The 11,079-nt window shown below is 47.3% G+C and overlaps 1 protein-coding gene across 2 annotated transcripts in view; it reads right to left on the bottom strand.

The window, feature by feature from the left end:
• The window catches only part of podxl2 (podocalyxin-like 2), a 31,307-nt gene continuing 20,228 nt past the window's right edge, over nucleotides 1-11,079 (bottom strand). For both annotated transcript variants that reach the window (XM_078413850.1, XM_078413849.1), the window contains 5 exons: nucleotides 8,986-9,060; nucleotides 7,008-7,164; nucleotides 4,797-4,858; nucleotides 3,911-4,090; nucleotides 1-2,272 (listed from right to left, as the gene is read on the bottom strand). In XM_078413850.1, the coding sequence (XP_078269976.1) occupies nucleotides 2,066-2,272; nucleotides 3,911-4,090; nucleotides 4,797-4,858; nucleotides 7,008-7,164; nucleotides 8,986-9,060 (681 nt within the window). In that variant the 3' untranslated portion in view covers nucleotides 1-2,065. The remainder of the gene's footprint in view (nucleotides 2,273-3,910; nucleotides 4,091-4,796; nucleotides 4,859-7,007; nucleotides 7,165-8,985; nucleotides 9,061-11,079) is intronic.

Here is an 11,079-nt window from a genome sequence, read left to right as displayed (position 1 = left end):
AATCTACCAGCCGAGACTTCAGGTTGGTACCAACTTTATTTCAATTGAAGTGATCAGCTCCAATAGGGAACAAGGCAAGAACCATAGTCAAAGAGACAGGGGCTCCTCGGTTCACTTTCTACTGCAGTGCTGATGGCAATGAAGTTATTGGCTATCACAGTTTTAGTCTCTTAATGATCTACAACAGACCCAACACGAGGGAAACAAGTTCAAGGAGTTTTGACCAAGTCTATGTGAATATTAGGTAGAAACAAGGAATTACTGGGTCCGATCCTGACCTCGGGTGCTGTGTGTGTGGAGTTTGCACGTTCTCCCTGTGAACATGGGTTTCCTCCGGGTGCTCCGGTTTACTCCTACATTCCAAAGACGTGCAGGTTTGTAGATTAATTGTCCTCTGTAAATTGCCCCTAGTGTGTAGGAAGTAGATGAGAAAGTGGGATAACACAGAACTAGTGTGAACGGGTGATCGACAGTCGGCATGGATTTGGTGGGCCGAAGGGCCTGTTCCCATGCTGTATCACTAACTAAACAAGGAACTGCAGATGTTGGTTTACAACAAAAGAGACAAAGTGCTGGAGTAACTAAATGGGTCAGGCAGCATCTCTGGAGAACATGGAGAGGCAGCAGTGAAGGAAGGTCCCGACCCAAAACATCACCTATCCATGTTCTCCAGAGATGCTGTTTGACCCACTGAGTTACTTCAGCACTTTGTGTCTCTATCGGACCGTTAACACTTTGTTTGAGAAGCAGCCAGATTAAATATCTCCCGTTCACAACTCTGGAAGAATCTGGTAATCAGACATTAACTGGAGGAGAGAAACCGAGCAATAGAGTTGATGGGAAACAGTCCGATTGATGGGTGACTGATTAAAGAATCACACTCACAGATTTCTATGTTTTGAGCTGCTCAGGGCAGCAAGGTGGTGCAGTGGTAGAGTTGCTGCCTTACAGCAACAGAGACCCGGGTTCGATCCACACTACAGGTGCTGGCCGTATGGAGTTTGTCTGTTCTCCCTGTGACCATGTGGTTTTCTGTGGGTGCTCCGGTTTCCTCCCACACTCCAAAGACATGCAGGTTTGTAGGTTAATTGGCTTTGGTAAAATTGTAAGTTGTCCCAAGCATGTAGCATAGTGTTAGTGCACAGGGTGGTCTCTGCTCAGCACAGACTCAGTGGGCCAAAGGGCCTGTTTCCGCGCTGTATCTCTAAAGTATAAAGTATGACGTCTGCTGACTTTCCCTGGTCTAGTGTACATTGAGAAATGTGGTTCACTCTAAAATTAGAATCATAGAGTCGTACAGCACAGAGACCCTTCAGCCCAACCAGTCTATGCCGACCAATTCCAAGCTAGTCCCATTTATCTGCTCCTAGCCCCTATCCCACTAAACCTTTCCTATCCATGTCGCTGTCCAAATGTTGCCATTGTACCTTCCCCAACTACTTCCTCTGTCTAACATGTTCTCAGGTCAAGGACAAGATGTGATGGCCCAATTAACATTGTTAATATATTGCTATTCAGTCAGCGCGCACAGAGAGAGAAGCAAGCAGAGGTAATGCTTCGGGTCATTGACCAAGGGATATAATAAATGTTGGCTTGGCCAGCAATGTCCAAACCACCAAGGCAGAAGATCCTTCCCCACCCGCAAAGTATTTTCAATGCCAACCACATGTACACCCTTCATTATGGGCATGGAGCCCGTTTCAAGTAAGTCCGCAGTCTGAATTCGGAAATAAGTCAAAAATGCCCAAAATGTCACACCAAGACTTGCCATGGATCAAAACATATTTGGACTCTGAAGTTGACTATTGGTCATCTGTTCTTGGTCTTCCCCTTACAGCAAGTGACAAACCCCCCAAACTTTTGTGTGTCCAAGGTTCTATTCCAAGACACAGAGGTAACAAAGTCAAAGACGCCCAATTTTTATGCTGATGCTAGAGTTCTTGAGGATTCCGCAGCACAAAAGAAAAGGAATATAGTTGGTTTACAAAGCAGCAATCCTCTGTGTAAAGTGCGCGGGTCCATCAGCAGCGATGGGCTCTACTCTATTTTCAAGTGAGGGACGTTCTCAAAGGTGAGTGTCCTCCTCGAAGCTGTCCCCCTCATCCTTCGACCCTTTGTTCATCAGGGCACTCCAGCCTCCGGAACGTTCCCTGGCATCGCCATTGACGCTGGGCTTCTTCTCCTGCATCTCCACCGTGCTGTCAATTGTGATGTCCAAGGTCGGGTTGTCATGGCAACCGTTCTCAACGAAGTGGAGCTCCTCACCATGGGGCTGATGGGTGGGCAACACGGGAATAATGGCGTTATTATCATCAATCAAGAAGAATCCTCAAGAACAAACAACTCAACAAATTCCTAAAATATAGACTCAAGGAACCGCAGATGCTGGTTTACAAAAAAAAACACAAAGTGCTGGAAAAAGGAAAATGGAAAATAAGGAAAGTGCTGGAATAAGGAATAATGAAAGCAGCATATCTGGAGAACAAGGGTGGGCCACGTTTCGGGTTGGGCCCTTCTGAATAAGGCTCTTTTGTGTATCTAAGAAGGGTCCCATCCGAAACATCACCTATCCACATTCTCCAGAGATGCTGCCTGACTCGCTGAGTTACTCCAGAACTTTGCTTCTTTTTTTTTAAATCCTAAAATATACTTGACATATTTTTGCTTCGGATTATTGTGTTCAAACCCCCACAGTAAGACTTAAACTTCTCACCTTAAGTCTGTAACTGCAAGTGTGCAGACACTAACAAAGACCCACACCACCCTGGCCATGCACTCATCTCACTGCTACCAGCGGGGAGGTGGTACAGGAGCCCGAAAACCGTGACCTCCAGGTTCAAGAACCACCCTGCACAACACTAAGCTCAGCAACTGTGATCTTCTATGGACCGTGTCTTTGGTTTTGCAGTGTTTTGGGATTTTGCACTATTATGATTATTTGATTGATTGGAAAAGGCCCGTCGCCCCGATGACTCCATGCCGACCATCACTAGATCTATACTCGATCTAACACTAGATCTATACAAGATCTAACACTAGATCTATGCTAGATCCAACACTAGATCTATGCTACCCCAATTTCTCATCCACTCCCTACACACTGGAGGCAATTTACAGAGAGCCAATTAATCTACAAACCCGCACGTCTTTGGGATGTGGGGGGAATCTGGAGCACCCAGTGGAAACCCATGTGGTCACAGGGAGATCGTGCAAACTCTACACAGGTAGCACCCGAGGTCAAGATCAAACACAGGTCTCTGGCGCTGTAAGGCAGAACTCTACCAGCAGAAACCCACTCGATCACACAGAGAACGGGTAAACTCCACACACAGACAGCACCCGTGGTCAGGATCAAACCCTGGTCTCTGGCGCTGTAAGGCAGCAGCTCTACCAGCTGTGCCGCCCTGTAATCTAATCATGTTTGCAATATCTTTTAAATTGGCCCCTTCGCCCAACCTGTCCATGCTGACCAACCTGCCCCATCTAAGGTAGTGAACGTTGATTTCTTTAATTTCAAGCAACCCCTGCATTCCCTCCCTCCCTCCCCTGTCCCTCACCCTAGTTGTTCCACTGATTCCACTGTTCGCATCCCTGTATCCCTTGGTTATCACCTATTACCCAGCCAACAATGGGGTTATTATGGGCTCAACCCTTCCTTGGTCATCTATTGGCGGCCCTGATTTGTTCTGGCCTTTTTTCCCACCTCCAGTTCCCCCTTCTACCCACCCTCTACAATCAGTCCGAAGGGCTCCAATCCGAAACGTCACCCATCCTTCTTCTCCAGAGATGCTGCCTGACCCGCTGAGTTGCTCCAGCACTTTATAAACCAGCATCTGCACTTCCTTCCTACCCATCTAAGCTTGACCCAGTAATGATGCCCACTCGCGTTGCTTGGCGCTGTGGCACTGACCATGTGCATCAGCTTTGGAAGCCGCCGTTGCCAGCAGATGTAGACAATGCCAGACACAATGATGACCGCACAGATGGAGCCAATGATGACCAACACGACAAATAGCTTCCCATAATCCCCGCGAGGCTGGTTCGGTCTCCCTTGGCAACCCGTCGCTGACGTGATGTTCTGGATACCGATCTGCAAGGAGAATCACAGGGACATTGGCGTCACAGTCATGCAGCACAGAAACAACCTCTCCCGAAGCCCACCGAATAGTGAAAGGCCTGGATAGAGTGGATGTGGAGAGGATGTTTCCACCACTGGGAGAGTCTAAGACCACAGGGCACAGCCTCAGAATAAAAGGACATACCTTTAGAAAGGAGATGAGGAGGAATGTTTTGAGTCAGAGGGGGTCAATTTGTGGAATTCATTGCCATAGAGGACAGTAGAGGCCAAGTCATCTGTGCTAATCCCAATTTGACCCACACATCTCTAAACCTCGGGTCCTAAATGTTACCTATTCATGTTCTCCAGGGATACTGCCTGACCTTCTGAGTTACTCCCCCACTTTGTGTCCTTTTTTGTGAACCAGCATTGGCTGTTCCTTGTTTCTAAATTTAGACTGCTGATATTCGAATTTGGAGCAAAACAACACACTGATTTGTCCTGTGTTTCGCCTCACTTCCAGTTTCACCCCTCCTCCCCAGTACAATCAGTCTGAAGGGTCTCGACCTGAAATGTCACCTATCCATGTTCTCCGGCACCCTTTCCTGCTTAATGGATGCTGCCTGACCTGCTGAGTTACTCCAGCACTTTGTGTTGTGGTTTCCCTCTGAACCTTTCCTATCCATGCACCCACCCACAAAGGCTTTGGTCAGCAGCAGATGTACACGTGAAGCCTCACCTCTTTCAAGTTCTCCTTGACGTCACCCAACATTGCAAGGACTTCCTTCGCTGGTATCGTACCTGGATCACCAAAGTCAAGACAATTATTATGTTGAATGATATGGATTTTACAGAGATTTACACAAGATAAACGGCACAGAACTGGTCCTTCCATTACATAGCCACTTGGGGCGCACCTCGATAAGAACCACCGCAACCTCTTCCAGACCTTCTTGGCCAACGCACTGTCCACAAGGAGATGGACAACTATCTCATTGTGCGGTGGGACTGAGATCAGGGCTGTGCAGAAAGGAGCTGATGGAGGGAGCCCCGCTCACTCCCAGCCAAGGTGATGAATTGTGGTAATGAGGCCTTTTGGCCCAACCAGACCTTGCTAGCCTCTACGTTCCACCGCAGTCTCCTGCCTCCTTATCTCATTTAAATCTATCAAGGGAACCCTCCATTTCCCATCTGCCCCATACCTTTCTCCAGGCTCCCGTTAAAGTCATCCATGCTTATGGGAGCTTGCACAATTCAAATCGTGAGACTCCCAGGATTGTTGTTTCTGACAAGATAGGGGGCTGCAAAAGCAGTGTCTGTGCGGTACAGAGAGGTGTCAGCCAGCTGCACATCAATTTAACCCCTGCAGCTTTTGTCCTGTTTAGCTGTATCCAAAGGGCATCAATCACCCCATAGAAACATAGAAAATAGTTGCAGGAGTAGGCCATTCGGCCCTTCGAGCCTGCACCGTCATTCAATATGATCATGGCTGATCATCCAACTCAGTATCCCGTACCTGCCTTCTCTCCATACCCCCTGATCCCTTTAGCCACAAGGGCCACATCTAACTCCCTCTTAAATATAGCCAATGAACTGGCCTCAACTACCTTCTGTGGCAGAGAATTCCACAGATTTACCACTCTCTGTGTGAAAAAAAACGTTCTCATCTCGGTCCTAAAAGACTTCCCCCTTATCCTTAAACTGTGACCCCTTGTTCTGGACTTCCCCAACATCGGGAACAATCTTCCTGCATCTAGCTTGTCCAACCCCTTAAGAATTTTGTAAGTTTCTATAAGATCCCCTCTCAATCTTCTAAATTCCAGCGAGTACAAGCCGAGTCTATCCAATCTTTCTTCATATGAAAGTCCTGTCATCCCAGGAATCAATCTGGTGAACCTTCTCTGTACTCCCTCTATGGCAAGAATGTATTTCCTCAGATTAGGAGATCAAAACTGTACGCAATACTCCAGGTGTGGTCTCACCAATGCCCTGTACAACTGCAGCAGAACCTCCCTGCTCCTATACTCAAATCCCCTCGCTATGAATGCCAACTTACCATTCGCTTTCTTCACTGCCTGCGACACCCAGGTCTCGTTGCATTTCCCCTTCTCCAAATCAGCCACCATTCAGGTAATAGTCTGCTTTCCTGTTCTTGCCACCAAAGTGGATAACCTCACATTTATCCACATTATACTGCATCTGCCATGCATATCTGCCATATAGACAAGGAAGCTTGCTTTTCAGCAGTGTATTCTGTGTCTGTTCTAGAAGAGTATTTGTTGAGTGCCTTTTGCCTCTAGTCATGTTCAGTCTTCACTCCTTTAGTTACAGTTCCATGGTTTCTTTGTTTTGTTAGTTATGATATGTTCAGCTTTTAGTAAGGACTGCAGATATCTTAATGCGTTACTCTGACGCCGTATAATCATTGTGATGAATAAAACATTTTTAAAAAGCTCCCACTGGACTCGGCAAATCATTGAGAATTCAGTGATGCTGTGGGAGTGTTTTCAAGTCTTGAAAGTCTCATCAAGTCAAATCAAGTCTTACCAAGTCCAGTTGAGTTTATTGTCCCATGCACAAGTACGGTGAGGTACAGGTACAATTAAAATCTTGCTAGCAGCAACATCACAAGCACATAGACTCAGACAACACACACAATAACATAAATTGTACATAAATTACTCTTTAGCCCGAGGGTGGTGATACTGTGGAAATCATTGCCACTAACGCCTATGGAGGCCAAATCATTTTGACATTTTTAAAGCAGAGATTGACAGGTTCCCGATTTGTAAGGGGATCAAAGGTCATCGAGAGAAGGCAGGAGAATGGGGTTGAGAAAGAAAGATAGACCAGCCACGATTGAATGGCGGCGTTGACTCGATGGGCTGAATGGCCTAATTCAACTCCTATGTCTTATGGTCTCAATCAAAGGTGTTGGGAAGACGGTCACCTCGGTCGCTCGACAGCATCATTAGGAGATGCCGATCGTCCTCGCTGGGTTTGCTCAGAGAGACCAGCCACGAGTTGGCGGGAGTACTCAGCTTCCTGGAGAAGGTCTCAGCCACGATCCTCAGCAGCTCCAACCCTCTGTCAGACCGAAACGCTTCCTGGACAAAACATAATTTGTTTACAAATGACATTTAGAGAGAAACAAAGAACCAATGGTTCTTATAATAGCATTTAAAAGACATTCAGACAGGTACATGGACGGGAAAGGTTTAGAGGGATAGGCGCCAAACTCAGGCAGGTGGGACTAGCATAGATGGGGCATCGCAGCCAGTGTGAGCAGCAGGTGGGACTAGCATAGATGGGGCATCGCAGCCAGTGTGAGCAGCAGGTGGGACTAGCATAGATGGGGCATCGCAGCCAGTGTGAGCAGCAGGTGGGACTAGCATAGATGGGGCATCGTAGCCAGTGTGAGCAGCAGGTGGGACTAGCATAGATGGGGCATCTCAGCCAGTGTGAGCAGCAGGTGGGACTAGCATAGATGGGGCATCGCAGCCAGAGTGAGCAGCAGGTGGGACTAGCATAGATGGGGCATCGCAGCCAGTGTGAGCAGCAGGTGGGACTAGCCTAGATGGGGCATCGCAGCCAGTGTGAGCAGCAGGTGGGACTAGCATAGATGGGGCATCGCAGCCAGTGTGAGCAGCAGGTGGGACTAGCATAGATGGGGCATCGCAGCCAGTGTGAGCAGCAGGTGGGACTAGCCTAGATGGGGCATCGCAGCCAGTGTGAGCAGCAGGTGGGACTAGCATAGATGGGGCATCGCAGCCAGTGTGAGCAGCAGGTGGGACTAGCATAGATGGGGCATCGCAGCCAGTGTGAGCAGCAGGTGGGACTAGCATAGATGGGGCATCACAGCCAGTGTGAGCAAATTGAGCGGAAAGGTCTCTTCCTACGCTGTATGACTGTCTTTTTTCACTTAACTTTTTTTTCTCGTTCATCATATTGTTTACAGAGTACCATGCTTAAATATTCTGTTGTGCTGCTGCATAAGAATGTCATTGTTCTGTCTGGGACATATAACAATAAAACATTGAGAATTCAGTGATGCTACAATGCTTGTGGTAGTGTAATCAAGTCTTGAAAGTCTCATCAAGTCAAATCAAGTCTTGTCAAGTCCAATTGCGTTTATTGCCCCATGTCTGAAGAAGGGTCTCGACCTGAAACGTCCCCCATTCCTTCTCTCCAGAGATGCTGCCTGTCCCGCTGAGTTACTCCAGCATTTTGTATCCAACAATAAAACACTGTTGACTCGGGTTGATTTGGAACCGTCTCCCTGTTGCAATACCATTGGAGACTTGTAGGTGGCGCTGCAGGCCAATATGGCGGCCAACGTCAATGGTGTCACCCATGGTTGGTGATGAAAGGGACTACAGCCCATGGAAACAGCACGAGATATCCGTGATCACCTCTCCACTTCCATTCACACTCAGAACCTTCCCACTGCACCTTCCCCAACAACCACAGAAGATAACACACTTCTTCTTGGATAAAACAAAAACTGTGCATTCGCCTTATCTATGCCCCACATGATTTTGTACACCTCTTTAAGATCACTCCTCATCCTCCTACCCTCTAAGGAATAAAGTCCTAGTCTGCTCAACCTCTCCCTTTAGCTCAGGCCCTCGAGCCCTGGCAACATCCTGGCAAATCTTCTCTGCACCGTTTCCAACTTAACAACATCTTTCCAATACACATGATGACCAAAACTGAACACAATACTCCAAATCGGCCTCACCAACGCCTTATGCAACTGTAACATGACCTCCCAACATCGGTAGTCAATACTCTGACAGATGAAGGCCAATGAGCTGAAATACTTTTTGACCAGCCTATCTACCTGTGAACTTTGCCCACATTTGCAGTTTTATTTTGGATTTCCATGTTGAGCGAAGAGAGAGGTCGTGTTTGAGATGTATACTCACACATTCACTGTTCTCTGTCATATTCAAGATGATGTAACTCTTTCCAGCCAACTTGCTCCAGTCTCTGCAGACAACCTAGTAATAAATAGAAGTATATGTTCTATACATATGTTCTATAGATTCAGGATCAGTTCCTGTGGATTGGAGGATAGCAAATGTTATCCCACTTTTTAAGAAAGGAGGGAGAGAGAAAACGGGTAATTATAGACCAGTTAGTCTGACATCAGTGGTGGGGAAGATGCTGGAGTCAATTATAAAAGACGAAATTGCTGAGCATTTGAATAGCAGTAACGGGATCATTCCGAGTCAGCATGGATTTACGAAGGGGAAATCTGGAATTTTTTGAGGATGTAACAAGGAAAATTGACAAGGGAGAGTCAGTGGATGTGGTGTACCTCGACTTTCAGAAAGCCTTCGACAAGGTCCCACATAGGAGATTAGTGGGCAAAATTAGGGCACATGGTATTGGGGGTAGGGTACTGACATGGATAGAAAATTGGTTGACAGACAGAAAGCAAAGAGTGGGGATAAATGGGTCCCTTTCGGAATGGCAGGCAGTGACCAGTGGGGTACCGCAAGGTTCGGTGCTGGGACCCCAGCTATTTACGATATACATTAATGACTTAGACGAAGGGATTAAAAGTACCATTAGCAAATTTGCAGATGATACTAAGTTGGGGGGAAGTATGAATTGTGAGGAAGATGCAATAAGGCTGCAGGGTGACTTGGACAGGTTGTGTGAGTGGGCGGATACATGGCAGATGCAGTTTAATGTAGATAAGTGTGAGGTTATTCACTTTGGAAGTAAGAATAGAAAGGCAGATTATTATCTGAATGGTGTCAAGTTAGGAGGAGGGGGAGTTCAACGAGATCTGGGTGTCCTAGTGCATCAGTCAATGAAAGGAAGCATGCAGGTACAGCAGGCAGTGAAGAAAGCCAATGGAATGTTGGCCTTCGTAACAAGAGGAGTTGAGTATAGGAGCAGAGAGGTCCTTCTACAGTTGTACCGGGCCCTGGTGAGACCGCACCTGGAGTACTGTGTGCAGTTTTGGTCTCCAAATTTGAGGAAGGATATTCTTGCTATGGAGGGCGTGCAGTGTAGGTTCACTAGGTTAATTCCCGGAATGGCGGGACTGTCGTATGTTGAAAGGCTGGAGCGATTGGGCTTGTATACACTGGAATTTAGAAGGATGAGGGGGGATCTTATTGAAACATATAAGATAATTAGGGGATTGGACACATTAGAGGCAGATAACATGTTCCCAATGTTGGGGGAGTCCAGAACAAGGGGCCACAGTTTAAGAATAAGGGGTAGGCCATTTAGAACGGAGATGAGGAAGAACTTTTTCTGTCAGAGGGTGGTGAAGGTGTGGAATTCTCTGCCTCAGAAGGCAGTGGAGGCCAGTTCGTTGGATGCTTTCAAGAGAGAGCTGGATAGAGCTCTTAAGGATAGCGGAGTGAGGGGGTATGGGGAGAAGGCAGGAATGGGGTACTGATTGAGAGTGATCAGCCATGATCGCATTGAATGGCGGTGCTGGCTCGAAGGGCTGAATGGCCTACTCCTGCACCTATTGTCTATTGTCTATTGTCTATTGTCTATATCAAATTATGAGATGCGTAGATAGGGTATTCAGCCAGAACCTATTTTCCAGGATGGAAATATCAAAGTCTAGAGGGCTTAGCATCAGGTTGAGAGAGGCAAAGTTTAAAGGAGATGTGCGGGGCAAGTTTTTTTACACAGAGGGTGGTGGGTGCCTGGAACTTGCTGCCAGTGGTTCCCCTTTGCCGCCAGTGGTGGTGGAGGCAGATATGATAGTGGCGTTTATGAGACTTTTGGATAGCACATGGATATGCCAGGGAATGGAGGGATAGTCACGTGTGGCTGCGCCTAACGGCTTCGGCTCTCTGGCAGTCTGTTTGTCTTTTTTCCTTTTTTTTGTTTTGTTTGTGTGTCGGTGTTGGGATGGTTTTTATTTTTGTTTTTGGCTGTGTATGTGTGGGGTGGGGCGGGGGATGGTGGGGTGGGGTGGGGGAAACCTTTCTTTTTTTAGGTCTCTTCCCCGGGGCGCGGCTCGGCTGCGGGGCCTTCCATCG

The sequence above is a fragment of the Rhinoraja longicauda genome, chromosome 17, assembly GCF_053455715.1.
Source record: "Rhinoraja longicauda isolate Sanriku21f chromosome 17, sRhiLon1.1, whole genome shotgun sequence".
Taxonomy (NCBI): Eukaryota; Metazoa; Chordata; class Chondrichthyes; order Rajiformes; family Arhynchobatidae; genus Rhinoraja; species Rhinoraja longicauda.
This window is presented reverse-complemented; position numbering and strand designations above follow the sequence as displayed.